General features: G+C 36.4%; 1 protein-coding gene across 2 annotated transcripts in view; it reads left to right on the top strand.

Annotated features, from left to right (window-relative positions):
* Tenm1 (teneurin transmembrane protein 1) overlaps nt 1-17,711 on the top strand; it is an 889,421-nt gene that overhangs the window by 341,492 nt on the left and 530,218 nt on the right. For both annotated transcript variants that reach the window (XM_029473263.2, XM_029473264.2), the window contains 2 exons: nt 6,321-6,581; nt 8,102-8,158. In XM_029473263.2, coding sequence (XP_029329123.1) covers nt 6,321-6,581; nt 8,102-8,158 — 318 coding nt within the window. The remainder of the gene's footprint in view (nt 1-6,320; nt 6,582-8,101; nt 8,159-17,711) is intronic.

The raw sequence follows: 17,711 nt of genomic DNA, 5'->3' as shown, positions 1-17,711 counted from the left end.
CCCTGGTTAATTTTTAATTATCAGCATGAAACAACCAAAAGTCATCAGAGAAGAAGGAATTTCAATTAAGGGATTACTAAAATCAGATTCTTCTGTGACCCTGTCTATAGGGAATTATTTTGATTGTTGATTGATGTGGGAGGGCACTGCTCACTGTTGGAAGCACCATTCCTAGGCAGGTCAGCCTAGGATCTATAAGAAAGCTACCTAAGCACAATCCTCAGACTAAGTGACCCAGTAAGATCCAACCTTCCCCACAGTTCCTGCTTCAAATGTTTACCCTGTCTTCTCTGAATAATGGATTGTGAATTGGAGGTGTAATTTGAGATAAACCCTTTCTTCCTGAAGTTGTTTTAGACCATGGTGTTTATCACAATAGCAGAAAAAAAATCAGTATATATTCATTTACATACTTTTAGACATTTAGTAATTGGAAGCACAGGATGTAGATTATGATCTGCTTTGTTTTGCTTGGTAGATTGTTTACTTTCTTTGGATTGTTAATCCTGTTGTTATACATCAAAATTCCCTTCCTTTATTTGAAGGGATTAATATTACAGTTGGTTTATTCACATACCTTTTTAGAGACAGTTGCATCATTTTTACTTTTCAGCTATTATGAAAATGAAGCTCCTATACATATACATATATATATATATATATATATATATATATATACACACACACATACACATACATATAATTTAAATGTAAACTGAAGTTATAATTTCTCTGTGATTGGTGTCCAGGTGAACAACTTCTCTCCTGGAAAGTACAAATCTAATCAATGGAAAACTACTAGACTGTTTTTCAAAGTGGCATACAATTTTATTTTTGACATCAGTGTATTAGACTTGTAGTTACTTTCCACAATTATTAGCACTTGATGAGTGTGATTCTTTTTTAAAATGGCCCTTGTAGTCTCATATATTTGAGTGCTTAAGGCACCAGAGTGTGGAACAGTTTGCAAGGATTAAAAAGATTAGGGAGTGTGGACTTCTTGAGTGGGAGTGGCGTTGTTGGAACCTACTGAGAGTGGGTTCTGAGCTTGTCTTTCTCTCTTTCTTTCTTTTTTTCTTTCTTTCTTTCTTTCTTTCTTTCTTTCTTTCTTTCTTTCTTTCTTTCTTTCTTTCTGACATTTATTTTATTTACATTTCAATGGTGTCATCTTTCCTGGTTTCCCCTCAGAAAACCCCCTACCCCCACTCACTAACCCCCCAACACCCACTTGCTGACCATGGCATTCCCCTACACTAGCGCATAGAGCCTTCACAGGACCAAGGGCTTCTCCTCCCATTGATGATCGACTAGGTCATTCTCTGTTACATATGCAGCTGGAGCCATGAGTTCCACTATGTGTACTTTTTGGTTGGTGATTTAGTCCCTGGGAGCTCTGGGGTTACTGGTTAGTTAGTTCCTCCTATGGGGCTGCTAATGCCTTCGTCTCCTTGGGTCTTTTCTCTAACTCCTTCATTGGGGACCCCCTGCTCAGTGCAATGGTTAGCTGAGAGCATCCACCCCTGTATTTGTTAGGCAATGGTAGAGCCTCTCCAGAGACAGCTATAACAGGCTTCTGTCCATAAGCACTTGTTGGCATTCACAAAAGTGTCTGGGTTTGGTGATTGTATATGGGATGGATCCCCAGGTAGTGCAGTCTCTGAATGGTCATTCCTTCAGTCTCTGCTCCATATTTTGTCTCTATAACTCCTTCCATGGGTATTTTGTTCCCCCTACTAAGAAGGATTGAAGTATCCACACTTTGGTCTTCCTTCTTCTTGAGTTCCATGTGGTTTGTGAATTGTATCTTGGGTATTCTGATCTTCTGGGCTAATATCTACTTATCAGTGAGTGCATGCCATGTGTGTTCTTTTGTGATTGTGTACCTCACTCAAGATGATATTTTCTAATTCCATCCATTTGCCTAAGAATTTCATAAATTCATTGTTTTTACGCCATTGTGTAAATGTACCACATTTTCTGTATCTATTCCTCTGTTGAGGGTCATATGGTATCACTCGGGGTGAGTTCTGAGGTTTCTAACGCCCAAGTCAGACTTAATGTCTCTCTCCCTTTCATTGCTTGTGGATCAAGGTGTATCTCCCAATTACATCTCTATGACCAAAGCCTGCCTGTCACCATGCTCCTTGACATAATGATGATCATCTAATCTTTTGAAAGTGAAAGCAATTTCTCCAAGAAATGTGTTCTTTCATAAAAATATCTTGGTCATGATGTCTCTTCACAGCAATAGAACACTAAGTCACTGAGGGGTTTCTTGTGTTGTTTTAGTTTTTGTTGTTTGTGTGTTTGTAATCAATACCAGACAATGTGGTTGTACCACATTGTAGTTTTAGTTTGTATTTTCCTGATAACTAAGTAATAATAATCTTTTATTCCTTCATTAGCCATTCTTACATCATTTATTGTGAAATGTCTCCTCAAACTTATTATCTGTTTTAAAAATTATACTTTTACTCCTCTACACTCTTGAAAGAGCATAAAATATGTTTTCCTGAGAATAAAAATTAGAACCATATTCATGAGACTGCAGATACCCTTACTTGACCATCTCTACACCATTTCATTCTTGAAATTTAGTTTCTCATGTTACCAGTCTATCCATGTAAACCATAGGTGTTCTAAGAGTATACATTTATTTCTCTTGCAGATAGCTGTTGGTTAAGAACAGATCTATAATAAACCCAGTTTAACTTTATCTCCTCTAGGGAATGTGCAGCATTTTAGGTAACAAGGTTATATGTGTAAGGCTAAAAACAACCACTAAGGGTACATCGAAGTGCTTGTTAAATAATGTATCTTATGGGAATATTAAGCAGAATGTGGACTTTTGTGTGTCTAAGAAAATATTCTGCAATGATAACATTGACTTCAAGAAAGGAAAGTAAGACAGTTCAATGAACATCACTTATGGTGATAAGTAAAATGTATCGATCTTTCTCTGATCCTTCATACACTCTTTAACTTTCTTTCCTTTAACACTTCATAAAAAGAAAGCTCATGTCTTGCTTGGATCTTTCTGAAAGTTAGGTTGTCTAACTTTCTTAATTACAATATTTATGATTTAGTTTTTGCTTTCAAAATGACATATAATTCCAACAAAAAAGAAATCGGTTAACCTGTGCAAGTTTTGATAATCTTAAGTGATACTTACTTTGAAGGGAACAAATCAATACTCAAATTTCCTTTTGAGTTGGAAAATCTCTTCAACAAAAAATGGAGTCTGGTTATACATGTCAGTGCCCCCATGGGGGGAAAAACATGTCTTATTCCAGTGTTTCATTAATCTAGAATGGCAAATGGTCATCTATTTATTTGTATTTTCTCATCCCTTTTCAATAAATGCCATGAGTCTGATATTCATATTAAAAATCTGTGGAAAGTCACATCTCAAGTGCTATATCCTGAGTGAAACTAAACATACACTAATTTGGGTGTGAGGGGGAACTAAGTTTCCTAATTAGTTCCCTAAATCTATGAAAAAATATGGAGGTACTTCAACAGCCATTCAGAACAGATATTTTCTTTCTTTGTCTCCAGAATTCAAGCAGGCACAACAAAAATCTGTGGTACTACCATGGTTGTAAATTCACTGCCCTCCTTCACCCATTTCAGAGAAAACTCTAGGGCAGAAGTTTTCAAACTATGGTTCCTATGATGACTATAAGCCTCACGTTAAAGGCCTTTTAATTGCAAACTATGTAATCCAACTGCATACCAGCTGTTTTAGATATTAAGCCAGAGGGTAAGAAGGGAAAGAGGGTAAGCAATCTATGTTTTAACAAGCCTTCTGGGTGATTCTGGGGCAGGCAAGTTTGAGAACTGGTATTCTTGGGGAAGGTATGAAATCATGTTTATATGACTACGTAACGTTCTTTTCTTACAGCTGAAGGCTGATGTGTTTATTAGCACATGGGTGGAGGCACCACCATTGTAATTTTCAATAAAGAATCATACTGAAATTAGCATATAACTATTCCAAAGTTTTTAAGATTTGCTTTGAGTAAAATGAACTTTTAAACTTTATTTCAGAAAAAGCATAATTTAATAAGATTTAGTGCTTGATAAATGAAACCCTACATATCTTTAAAATAACATTTCTTTTCACTTGACATAGATTCTAGTAGAAAACTAAAATTATTATGAAAAGAAACTAATCATTGAAATCATAAAATAGTATTCTGAGAAGTAATCTCTAACTCTGCAAGGGTTAATTTTTATTGACTTTCCTCATACATTATAGCAGACTTATTTGTCTGCAATACCAGTTTTGCAAAGCACAGTCCTAGGAATATAACACATACTAAACAAGCATTACCATTGGCTTCTAAAACCTGTATTTAGTAAGTTTTATTTGCATCCAAGAAATAGCTACTATGACAAATAAATTCGAATTCTGAATTTTCTCTAGTACATGGTATAAGATCAAACATTTTCTGTATTCAAAGAATTGAATTCATGTTACAGTTTGCATTTTATTGATATGTGCTATGGATTAGATGCAGTCAGTTAAGCCCTTTCCGGGCCAATTGACATACCCTGTCTCTGATGTCAGTCTGAGAAAATCCTATATAGTGTACTACATCCTCGGATTACCTTATCTTAGAATTACATGGACATTTCAGATGATATGTCTTGGCATGTGTTCATTTTTCATTAAATTATTAGGGAATGTTAAAGCATCTTTCCCCTTTTTTGACACCTTGCCATAATTGAATATAAATTGACTTTAAGACAGAATGCCAGATATTCATGCAGTAAGTTACTGGGGCTTCACTGGTGTCTAGCAGAAATAATGCTCACCTAGGGTATTGAAGCCAAATAAATAAATAAATAAATAAATAAATAAATAAATAAATAAATATAGAGGCTTTTGCTTTTTGATGTAGGCTCATGGAAAAATGCCATCATTATACTGGATTTTATTTTCTCAACTATTTATATCTTTTTTGGAAGATGAACATTTAATATTCGGTATATCCTTTTTCTTTTTCTCTTTCTTTTTCTTTTTCTTTTTCTTTTTCTTTTTCTTTTTCTTTTTCTTTTTCTTTTTCTTTTTCTTTTCTTTTAAACTCCAGATTTTAGTCCCTTCCTGGTCCACCCTCCAACTGTTCCACATCCCATATCTCCTTCCTACTCCCCCATCCCCAACCCCACCAGACCTCTAAACTCCCTGGGGTCTCCAGTCTCTTTAGGGTTAGGTGCAAAATGACATGATTACTAAGATTATGTTTAAAATTCTAAAATTTGGAAGGATAGGGAGAAAATGGAAACCATGAAGCACTGCCATGGTGCAATACCTAAACTGTATGTTTTTCTTCTCTGGTTATGTAAAGAACAAAAAAATAATTATCCCTTAACTAAGATAATGTACTTTCTCTTCTCATCCACCCTCTCAGTCTGTTCTAGAACTACAGTCAACCAGTTTCCTAAGTCAACCTTCTTCTCTGAATTATCCAAAAGGCCATAACTTTTTATTCTATCTCTGTTCTGTTGACCCTAACACTTTGAGGTTCCTTATTCTTTCTCTAAAGTTTTCCTGCCCGTCTTGTGACAGTCCCTGTAGGTTTAAGTCAAAGGGCATGGCTTTTTTCTTCCTTCTCCTCTTCTTCCTCTTCCTCTTCTCTCTTCTCCTCCAGGCTGTTTGGTGTTATAGCTTGTGCACCCTGGAATTTGTCATTTAAGCTATAATACAAGCCTCCTCCAGCTTTAAAACAAAACAGAATAATTGGCAAAAGTATGCCTTAAACTCATTTGGAAATAGTGAAAATAACATTAGTTGCTTGTAATTTTAGAGTTTAGCATATTTGAAAAATCTATTTGAATGTATTGTTTTTCTCAGTTTTATAATACTTATTAGATTACATATAATATATATGACATACTCAGAAAAACAAATCATTTTGTTATTTTACGCATAGGTGTGCTGTGTAGATCACATATTCGTTCTAGAAAAGAAATTGCTTTAGAGGACATCTCTCTACACTTTATACTTATTGTATTCGCTTATTTCATTATATTTTGTGCAACCAAAAAATTGTAGCTATAAGCTATTTTGAGAATGCATTTTCCCCCCAGAACCTTGTAAGAATCAACAGGAGCATAATTTTAAGTAACAGAAGTGCAAAATAAGCACAGACTCCTAACTACCATAAATAAAAGGCCAGAATTTTAACTTTGCAAAAACTCATAATTACTAGCAATGGGGAAGGGGAAACATGAGGACAGAAAAGTGAAAGTTAATGGGTTTTTTGGATATACTTATATATATATTTTTTGGTCTGAACTTTTTTCCTTTTCAGAGATAGAATTCTGTGAAACACCTCCTACTTTGTGCTCTGGCTACCACACAGACATGCACAGTGTTTCTCGGCATGGCTACCAGCTGGAGATGGGATCTGATGTAGACACAGAGACAGAAGGAGCTGCATCACCTGACCATGCACTCAGAATGTGGATAAGAGGCATGAAATCAGAACACAGTTCCTGTCTGTCCAGTAGGGCCAACTCTGCACTGTCCTTGACCGACACTGATCATGAACGGAAGTCTGATGGGGAAAATGGTAAGAAAACTACATCTGCAGTTTTGCTTTATTATCACTTCTGGTATTGGCCCATCTTTCATTTAGCATGCAGAGTACAAATACAAGATAGCAGGGTCCCAGGAACAAGGAGGGTACTTAAGTATCTAGCAAATAGACACATTTATTTATAATGACACAAAATAGTCTTCGTTTCTGGGGAACCCTCAAGAGAAATTATCTCATGTAGTCAGCAATATTGTGAATGTCTTATTCATTACTCACCTTTTATTTTCATTTTTATTTTCCAGAGCTACCCCAGTGGGATTTATTATAGGAAGTACTCATTTCATGTATTTTAGCTTTATATCGGCATATGAACAAGGAGATGAACAATTATATAGCATGCATATTCTCTGTAGGGACTCTCTATTTTGATCCAAATTAACTTGCTGAGTTTATAAACAGATTCACATTAACCACATTAGAATGAAATTATTTCACAAACACAATTATTTTAAAGACACCAGTCATTTGCCTGACAATAAGTACTAACAGCAATATCATTATGTTGTAATTATACATTACTTCCTTATACATTTTAGAAAATGAAATGTTTTCTCTTTTTGAGTTTTGAGGAAAGGGTTGACTTATTGAATATATGTTCTTCTGCCTCTAACCAAAAAAGTAATTTCATAATAGACACATTAAATGAATATTAATCAAATTAATCTAGTCTATCCATCATTTTCTTTGTCAAATTTTGATATGAGTTCTTTATCATCCACACTCATGCTAGCATAATATGTGAATTCAACCCATTTCAAAATGACAAATACTATGTTCTCTCTCCTTTGAGCTTCCTAGATTTTATACAATCACATAAATTTATGTATGTACATATTAAATGAAAATGAAAATACATTTTTCTAGGGGAACAAAGGGACAGAGAGTGCTGCATTGAGGGAAAAATGGATAGTAGAAAATATACTCCATATTCAATATATACCTGTCTGAATAGAATTTAAATGTAAAGATCATATTCTTCACTATGGGCCAATCCTCAGAACTGTTTGAAATCACTTTCTGGGAGACAAAAGTTCAGACTCTGGCTGGTGCCTGTTCCTTTTTCCAGCATAAGATTCCATTGTTTCAGTAGTTCATAGTCAGATTGAAAGACACACTATCCTCTTTGTAATATCTTCATCTCTGCCAGGCTGCTTATAAACCTTTACATAAAGAATTACAGTTAAGTACATTCAGTGGAAACATCCAACATTAAAGAATTTTCCATTCTAGACTTATCATTTTTCTATCTCTATATGATTGTCAATGGGAGGTTTCTTTTAGGAGTGTTGAAAATTGTAGAATTAAATAAAATTGATTTTTTTAATGACTCAATACTGCCAAATCTTGGTTTTAATGGAGGAATATTAGGGTACATAGAGTTTTTTCATTAATGCTGTTTTTTATATATATCTTTATGAAGAGTTCATGTTGAAATTTGAAGAATCTCAGGCACCATGGGCAAATTTTAATTAATAAAACATTTAATATTACAGGTTTTAAATTCTCTCCTGTTTGTTGTGACATGGAGGCTCCAGCTGATTCGGCTCAAGGCAAGTGTTTCCAAATATTCGAAGGACAAGTTGTTTTTACCTCAATCAATCATGGCAGGTGCCCCATCCACAAATAGATCCTGACAGACTAACAAATAACTCATAAGGCTGAACAATGGAATTGTCAGAGATTATTCTAGTGGTCATGTACTGCCTTACTTGTCTCTTTTTTCACTTATGAAGAGAAGCAGAAAAGGCAGTTAGGGACAACACTCATTTGTCTTGTCGTTGTTGTTGTTTTGCTGTTATTTTGTTTTGAATTTAGAATGGCTTTCGCTTTAACATGGTATATAGCTGATGCTTTCATAACTTCCCAGTGTTCTCTGGCAGATGACTTTGGTCCTTTCTCCAGATGCTCCTACCTTGGCTTTACAATCACATTTTATTCATGTTGTCAATTGCAAATAACTCAAAAAGGTCAAAGGGGAAAAATCATATGATTGTTCATCATTTTATGAAGTTTTTCTTTTTGTCACTCTTCAGTAAGGGGGCATTGCTCATTATGATAATAACTAGGAATCGCCTGTATTTAATACTTTTTTAGAGAAAACTTGAGGATGTGAATGCTTTTCTTTTTTCCCATAAATGCATGTTAATTCAAAGAAAAAAATCATCTTCAACTCATTTAACATTGTGTTTGCATGCAAATGGGAGCTATTTATTTCCCACTGATATCATCCATTCATGAAAGCATGCCTAGCAGGGTATCTATCTCATTAACTCATTAACTTGAATTTATACATTCTATATTTGAAACATAAAAATGCTTAAAATATTTTTTATTTATAGGTTTCAGTTATTCAGATTCCATGTCATATTATCCCTGTGATACAATTAGTGTTGGTGACATTTTATTTTGTTTCTGCCTTCCTATACTTTCTGGTTTTTTTTTCAATTATTAATGATGCTATGGACATAATATTATGTTAAACTTTAGGATAAGATAAGCCTCACTCACTGCTGTGAATGAGAAATACAAGCTTAAGGAAGGGAAATTGTTAATCTGGGTGAGTTATACAACTATAAAAGAATCTAAGAAGTGGTATCAAAGATGCTTACAATTCTGTCCATCCCACAAGTAGAGAGTATGACTTAGTGACACTTTGTTGTTCTACTTGAATTTCCTGAATTGAATTTTTGCCTAAGAAGTCTGATTTCTTTCATTTCATCCATAGATCAAGCATTAAAAAATATTTTAATACTGTTAACCCTGTTTTACTGTTCTAAATCTAATTCAACTCTATAACATGTTACAAAATCTTAAATTTTTACTAAACTCAACTTTACTACTGGAATATTTGAAGCAGGAAGGGAAACTAACCGGTAATAAAAATAGATATGTTTTATAGGTTTTCACAGAACTATCAGAATATCATTTGTTTTTAAATCCTTCCCACTTGTCCTAAGACAATCCTTTAACATTTATTACTACTTAATTTTCTATTAAGGAAAAAGGCAGATTTAATTTTTAGCTTACTCCTAGTACCTGAATGACAATTTGGTATCATGCTTCCTTCAGTCCATTTCTCTGTCCATTTCAAACATTTGTCATATGTCTAAGTCATAGAGTCCTAGATTTTCATACCTACCAAAAGGGGTTGGTAAGCACCAGATTAAATAGAAGTGTGGTCTGTCTTATTCTCCATTATAGCTTCAATACCTAGCCACAGGATCTAGAGTATAATTACAGAGTCGATAAATGAGAATCACCTCATGTTTTGAGTGAGGGGATTAAAGTAAGAGATAAATATTTTCATGAATTATCTATGATCTTGTGCCACTCTTTGAAGGATAGAAATGCTGCATTGAGTGAGGCCTATGGTCACCTAATGTGCAACTTTGCCTCTAACAAATGATATTCTCATCAATTTGTATAATATGATAATACTATTTTGTATTAGTCAATGTTCTCTTAAGGAACTGAGCTTATATAATGAATATCCATCTGTTAAACATGGGATTTAGAATTGTATATTGGCTGTTATATGGCTATTCCAACAAAGATTATCTCTTAACTCAAAGGCCAGAAATCTGGTAGTTAGTTGTTAACCCCGTTTTAGCAGTCTCAATCTGGAACTGGAGTCCTGGAGTCCTAGAGAGCTGTGAGTCTTCAGTCTATGTTGGAGTCCTGAAGAAGTGGGCATTAATACCAGTAAAGGAATGCCTCAGCTACAAGATTGGTGAATTTACCAGTGAGACTTAGAGCAAGAAGAACAAAATCAAAAGCTTCTTTCTTCCATTTTTTTTTTTTTTTTTTATGTGCCCTGTCACTAGAAGACATGGCCTAGATTTAAAGTTGGTCTTCCCAACTCATATGATCCAGTCAGGAAAGCCCTTCACAGTTATGCTGAACTGTTTGGATTTTAGTTGATTCTAGATGTAGTTGAGTAGAAAACTATTATACATCTCTTCTGCACCCCTTGCTATGTTTCATACCAGCACATCTCCTTAATCATGCTTAATTTCCAAAACAGCTTAATGGAAACAAAAACAGTCAGGTATTTCTACAACTGGTCACATGACATGAGCTGGTATTTATAACTTCTTTCTTCTACTACTCTTTCTGTAGTTTTTTTTTCAACTCATTTTTTTTTCAACCTCATCAACCAACTCAGCTAATATTAGTTCTTTTCTAGGAATAGTGACCCATAGTTTTATTCCTGAAGGATCTGTGCCCTTTGTCATCTTACTTTAACTGAGTTGTTGTAGTTTCACATTAACTTTAACCACAGGACATGGTAACAACATGAGATACCCCACTGGATCTCCTGCATTCCAGGTATAATCTGTCTAACCTGCTTTATGGAGAAGTATAGCAATTTCCCCCTCGTATTCTGGACCAATCACCTCTTAAAATACTGTTACTCCTATCTTAACCTGTTGGCTAATGGTCATAAGTCCAAAGGAGCCAGTTGGTAATCTGAGCTCTCATCTCAATGGATGTTTGTTGTCTCCTAGCAACTTTGCCTCTAACAAGCACAGAGCATTCTCCATCTGGAACCAAAAGTTCTATGTCAGGAGATATTGTGATTGTGGGAACAGGAAGCAAAAATTTTCCTACTGGATCACTAGGGTGATAGTGAATGGAACCATTTCCATTTATACTACTTCATTCCTGGACCAGTGAACCCTGGGTATGGGAGAATATTACTATAGATTCAAATCATATATGTTTTACAGAACCTGCCTTCAGCCTTCTGAGTTCCTGCCATCTAATTAAAACTGTCTTTAAATGTCATCTACCTTTCTATGAAGTCAACTGGTTTCAGGATGGTAGAAAACATAATACCAGTGATTTCCATTGAGAGTAGATCCATTATAACATTACTCTGCATATTAAGTGGGTTTTTTAGTCAGAGGAAATTTTGTATAGACTACCATAACAGTGACTAAGACATTCTGTGAAGTTTGTATATGGTAGTTTTTTTTTTAATTTTTAATATTTTTATTACATATTTTCCTCAATTACATTTCCAATGCTATCCCAAAAGTCCCCCATAGCGCCCCCCCACTTCCCTACCCACCCATTCCCATTCTTTTGGCCCTGGCATTCCCCTATATTGGGGCATATAAAGTTCGCAAGTCCAATGGGCCTCTCTTTCCAGTGCTGACCGACTAGGCCATCTTTCGATACATATGCAGCTAGAGACAAGAGCTCTGGGGTACTGGTTAGTTCATAATGTTGTTCCAACTATAGGGTTGCAGATCCCTTTAGCTCCTTGGGTACTTTCTCTAGCTTCTCCATTGGGAGCCCTGTGATACATCCAATAGCTGACTGTGAGCATCCACTCCTGTGTTTGCTAGGCCCCAGCATCGTCTCACAAGAGACAGCTATATTTGGGTCCTTTCAGCAAAATCTTGCTAGTGTATGCAATGGTGTCAGCGTTTAGAAGCTGATTATGGAATGGATCCCTGGATACGGCAGTCTCTAAATGGTCCATCCTTTCATCACAGCTCCGAACTTTGTCTCTGTAACTCCTTCCCTGGGTGTTTTGTTCCCAATTCTAAGAAGGGGCACAGTGTCCACACTTTGGTCTTCATTCTTCTTGAGTTTCATGCGTTTAGCAAATTGTATCTTATATCTTGGGTATCCTAAGTTTGGGGCTAATATCCACTTATCAGTGAATACATATTGTGTGAGTTCTTTTGTGATTGTGTTACCTCACTCAAGATGATGCCCTCCAGGTCCATCCATTTGCCTAGGAATTTCATAAATTCATTCTTTTTAATAGCTGAGTAGTACTCCATTGTGTAAATGTACCATAATTTCTGTATCCATTCCTCTGTTGAGGGACATCTGGGTTCTTTCCAGCTTCTGGCTATTATAAATAGGGCTGCTATGAACATAGTGGAGCATGTGTCCTTTTTACCGATTGGGACATCTTCTGGATATATGCCCAGGAGAGGTATTGCTGGATCCTCCGGTAGTACTATGTCCAATTTTCTGAGGAACCGCCAGACTGATTTCCAGAGTGGTTGTACAAGCTTGCAATCCCACCAACAATGGAGGAGTGTTCCTCTTTCTCCACATCCTCGCCAGCATCTGCTGTCACCTGAATTTTTGATCTTAGCCATTCTGACTGGTGTGAGGTGGAATCTCAGGGTTGTTTTGATTTGCATTTCCCTGATGATTAAGGATGTTGAACATTTTTTCAGGTGCTTCTCTGCCATTCGGTATTCCTCAGGTGAGAATTCTTTGTTCAGTTCTGAGCCCCATTTTTTAATGGGGTTATTTGACTTTCTGGAGTCTACCTTCTTGAGTTCTTTATATATATTGGATATTAGTCCCTTATCTGATTTAGGATAGGTGAAGATCCTTTCCCAAAACATCAGGTATAAGAGAGGCAAATCCGTAAACAAGATAAGTATCAATTTCAGTAAGGACAAACCATTGTCCTTTCCACATAGGAAGTAGGCCAGTGTAGTTAACCTGCTACTTGATAACTGGCTGGTAACCCTTGGGAATGGTATCATATTAGGAGCTCAGTGTTAGTCTCTGCTGTTGGCAGGTCTGGCACTTAACAGCATCTGTAACCAGTTTACCTAGGTTAGTATAAGTACATTTGTTGAGCCTATGCACAAATTCTATTTCTGCTATAATAGCCACTCTGGTAATGGGTCTAGTAGAAAATAATAGTGAATGATTGTGAAAGACTCTGCTTATCAACAAGATGGGCCATCCTATCAGTAGTTTTTTACCTCTAATGAAGTCACTTTCTGACAAACATTTACATGAATAGACAAGCATCTTCACATTCTTTGCCCATTTGAAAAGACCTAGTTAAGTGCTTATTCCCAGGGTATTTTCCTCACCAATTTTCTAATCATGCTCTTTCTAAATCCGTGACCATTCAACCAATCCATTGGGTAAAGCTCATGAATCAAACAACAAGACATATAGTCATTTCTCCATTGAAGAAAAATGCGTAACCTTGTATAATGCCCAAAGTTCTACCTACTATGAAGATTTCCCTTCAATGGTGTCTTTCAGGGTTGTCTCAGAAGGTTTGTAAATAATGCAGCTTTCCATTTCTCAGTAGTTCTCTCATAGCATGCAGAAAGAGAACCATCAGTTCAAAAGTCCATAATTGCTAAAGAGATGGTTCAGAGACTAAAAGCACTACTTGCTCCTTCAGAGGAACCTTTTTCAATACTCAGCACCCACATGGCAACTCACTACTGTCTGTAACTCCAGTTCCAGAGGACCCGACACTCTCACACAGATATACATGCAGTCAAAACACCAATGCACATGAAATAATATTTATTTTTTAAAAGGCCCTCATTCTTCCTCAGTAAAATGTCCATAAGGAATACTTCAAGAGGCCATGGGAGCATGATTGGGAGTAGAAAGAATTTTAATGGGAGTAAAAACCATAAGTATTTGGGCAACTTCTTTGTATAATTTGCTTGTGCCCTCAGGAACTACTCTGGCCAGATCACATATATTCCACTTCCATTTGATAATAGATTGCTGCTGTGTACATCCTAATTTATAACTTGTGGGGTTAAATAATATCTAGATTACTATAGGCAGCCCCAGTTGCCTGACACCTTGGTGTCTCGTTATCAAATATTCACTTTACACTAAGGCCCAATAGCAGGCCAAGAGCTGTCTTTGAAAAGAACAGTTGTCTACAGATAATGGTAGAGTTTTGATGTTAAATTTCTAGGGTTTACTTTGTGATTCATCTATATAGAAGTGCAAATGACTCCAGGCAACCTTCCTTGCAGCCACTGATACCATCAGGTCTCTGGAATCATATTGTCTCAGTAGAAGTGCAGCCTACACAGAAGTTTTGGTGTACTGAAGACTCTTCTCCTGTTCCAGACTCCATTTAAAGCTGGTGGCTTTCCAACTCACTTTATATATAAGATGAGATAACATATTCCAGTAAGGAATATGATGCTTCTGTAGTCCAAATAAGCCTTCCTCTTGAAGGTGGGAATGGTCATATACAATAATTTATACTTTAGTTTTATATGGAATATCTATGCCCCACACAGTGGAATCCTAGGAATTTCCCTGAAGTTCTACCCTTGAAATTTGTTTGGATTTATTCCCCACCCTCATAATCCATGTGTGTTACCAACAAGTCCAATGTGGTTTGTATGTCCTGCTCTTGTGGCCCACTCAGACTAATTTATCAATATAGTGGATCAATGTGATATTTTGCAGGAGAGACAGATGATCAAGACCCTTTCAAACTAAGTTATGACACAGTGCTGGAGTGTTAATATGCCCTTGAGATAAACTTGTAAAAGAGTACTGTTGGCCTTGCCAGCTGAAGGGAAATTGCTTCTTGTGGTCCTTATGGACAGGTATAAAGAAAAAGGCATTTGTTAAAGTAGTCGCTGCATACCACGTACCAAGAGATGTGTTAATCTGCTCAAGTAAAGATACCACATCTGGTACATCAGCTGCAATTGGTGTCGCTACTTGATTAATTTTTCAATAGTCAACTGCCATTCTCCATGATCCATCTGTCTTCTGTGCAATCCAAATAGGAGTTTTAAGGGGAGATGGGGTACAAACCACAACCTCTGCATCTTTCAATTCCTTGATAGTAGTACTAACTTCTGCAAGCCCTCCTGGAATGTGATATTGTCTTTTGTTCACTATTTTCCCTAGTAGCAAGGACTTCAGTGACTTGCACTGGTTTTCATCAACCATAATAGTCCTCACAGAACCAGTATAGGAATTCTGCCAACTTCTAAGTACATATACCCCAATTATACATTCTAGAAGTAGGGAAACAACCACACAATGCATTTTGGAATTAACTGGGCCTGCTGTGAGTAAGACTTTAGCCAAAACTCTGTCATCTGATCTCCATAAACCCCTACTTCAACTGATTAGCCACATTTGCTGTTGGTCTTCTCCCATAATCAGTGCCAATTATTTTCCTAGAACCAGTATCCCATAGACCCTGGAAATTCTGATCATTTCCTTTTCCCAGTGTAGAGTGGCCCATGTAAAAGGACATGTGTCCCTTTGCAGAAGGACTGAAGAAAGCTAACCTTAAAGAATTGAAGAAAACTAACCATAAAACTCTTAAGTATTTAATCAAGGCCCTTCCTTAGAGGACATTTGATATCCCCTCATTCAAGGTACCTAAGGTTTGCAAATAGGTTCAAGTCTAGAAATTGTTTCAGGAGCCAAGGTTTCCTACTGCCACTATCCAATGTAGCCTTTCTTGGATTTGTTCAATAATGTATCTGCTTATATTAATCATATAAAACAGTAGGCTTCTTCATGATTACATTTCTAAAAACACAATCCATTACTAGTTAGTGTCAGAGTTCCATATGAGATTTGTGACCATAAAAAGTGCTTTGCTTCTGCTGCCCATTATGGGTCAGACCACTTTTGACATTGCTTTACCTGGGCTGCCATAACAGTGCTTATCATCGTCCTTGGTTATTCATTGTTGCCACATGAACCCTGCTACTCCAGTGCCCAATTATAACCCATTGCATTTAATTCAAACAACTGAGCTGTGGTATTTTGCAACCCCTAAGGTCTGGCACAAGAAAGGAATTACCATAGAGTTCTTTAAGTGTGCTGGTGCCCCTTTCAGCATTTTTTCATGTTAGAGGATTAGTGAAGGGCTCTTCTGGGCCCTCCCACTGTGGAGGATTAGGTTTTGCCCAGCAAACCTTCTGTAGCTTCACAGTCTCCCAGAACCTTAAAATTCTTCTGTCAAGACTTAGGCAAGCTGTGTCAAATATCTTCATCTTCTTTTCAATAGGCCATCTTATGACAAATTTTGGCTGTGCAAACTTCCATACTAAACCTAGAATGTGTACACAGGGCTCTCACATCAGAAAACTCAGTCTGGTCCAGTTTTATATCCCAACTACAACTATCACACACCCTTAAAACCCATTTCTACATATATTACCCAGAATTTTGCTTCAATGAATTAGCAAACTCATTAAGTTCTTTAGTGGTATATCGCACATTTTCATGGACTGTATTTCTTACCTCTCTTCTAAGAGCATCTTTATCCATGAATGTGGTTATAGGTCTAGAAGCACTATTGGCAGACACTGAATGACATCAGGGTTGCTTTGCCTGCCACCTCCTTCACAGAAGGAGATCACTGTTAGTTCAGCAGACAGTGAAGGATTAATTTACTCAGGCAAATATGGAGAGGGGAACACTGCAGTAGATGAAAGTGGAGAAATATTCTATTCTAAGGGTGAAGAATTGATCAAGTGAGCTAAATCCTTCAGAATAAGAAAGTTCATTGCCTTGACGTTGAGATGGGTTGTCCCACCTCTACATCCTCAGTATGAGGATCCTTACCCGTGAGTGTACTTATTTCACCACTATCAATAACATTTTATGAGGCTGGGACTTGAATTTTCATTGTATGCAAATGATAATATACTGAGGATTTTAGGATTGATTTTCTATAACTTGAACTCTATGGTTGCTGAGGACAAGATTCTCTTCCACAGCCCACTTATAAACTTTTAGATTATATGTATACATCTGGAGTCAACCAATCAATTGTGTCACTGCATTCATTCATTTATTACTGTACCCTGAGAAGTTGGTTAATTTTATCAAGGAGTTCATTTTATCCTTTGCCAATTTATCCAGAGATGTTAGAAGCAAATAGGTAGCACCATTCTTTTCCTTATTTTTCTACCAATTGTCAAAAGTGTTGAGTATAGAGTCACTAAATTTGCTATTTCTTTCAATGGATAGGTCAGGATAATCAAATGAATCTATCTTGATAAGCTTAATACCATGCATATTTAATGCTTTCCATGCTACTGAGTAACCTTCAGTAAATATAGGTATTAGTGGATTAGAAAACCAGTTCCAGACTAAGTTATCATTGAAGAGAACATTTTTCAGCTTCCATGTGTATGTTTGATTTCTGTTGTTTTTGTTGGTATTTAAGACCAGCCTAAGTCCGTGGTGATCTGATAGGGTGCATGGGATTATTTCAATCTTCTTGTAACTGTTGAGGCCTGTTTTGTGGCCAATTATATTGTCAGTTTTGGACATGAGGTGCTAAGAAGAAGGTATATTCTT

This window comes from Mus caroli, unplaced genomic scaffold (genome assembly GCF_978045245.1).
Source record: "Mus caroli unplaced genomic scaffold, Mus_caroli_1 scaffold_5, whole genome shotgun sequence".
Classification (NCBI taxonomy): Eukaryota; Metazoa; Chordata; class Mammalia; order Rodentia; family Muridae; genus Mus; species Mus caroli.
Note: the sequence above shows the minus strand (reverse complement) of the source record. Positions and strands in the feature narration are given on the sequence as shown.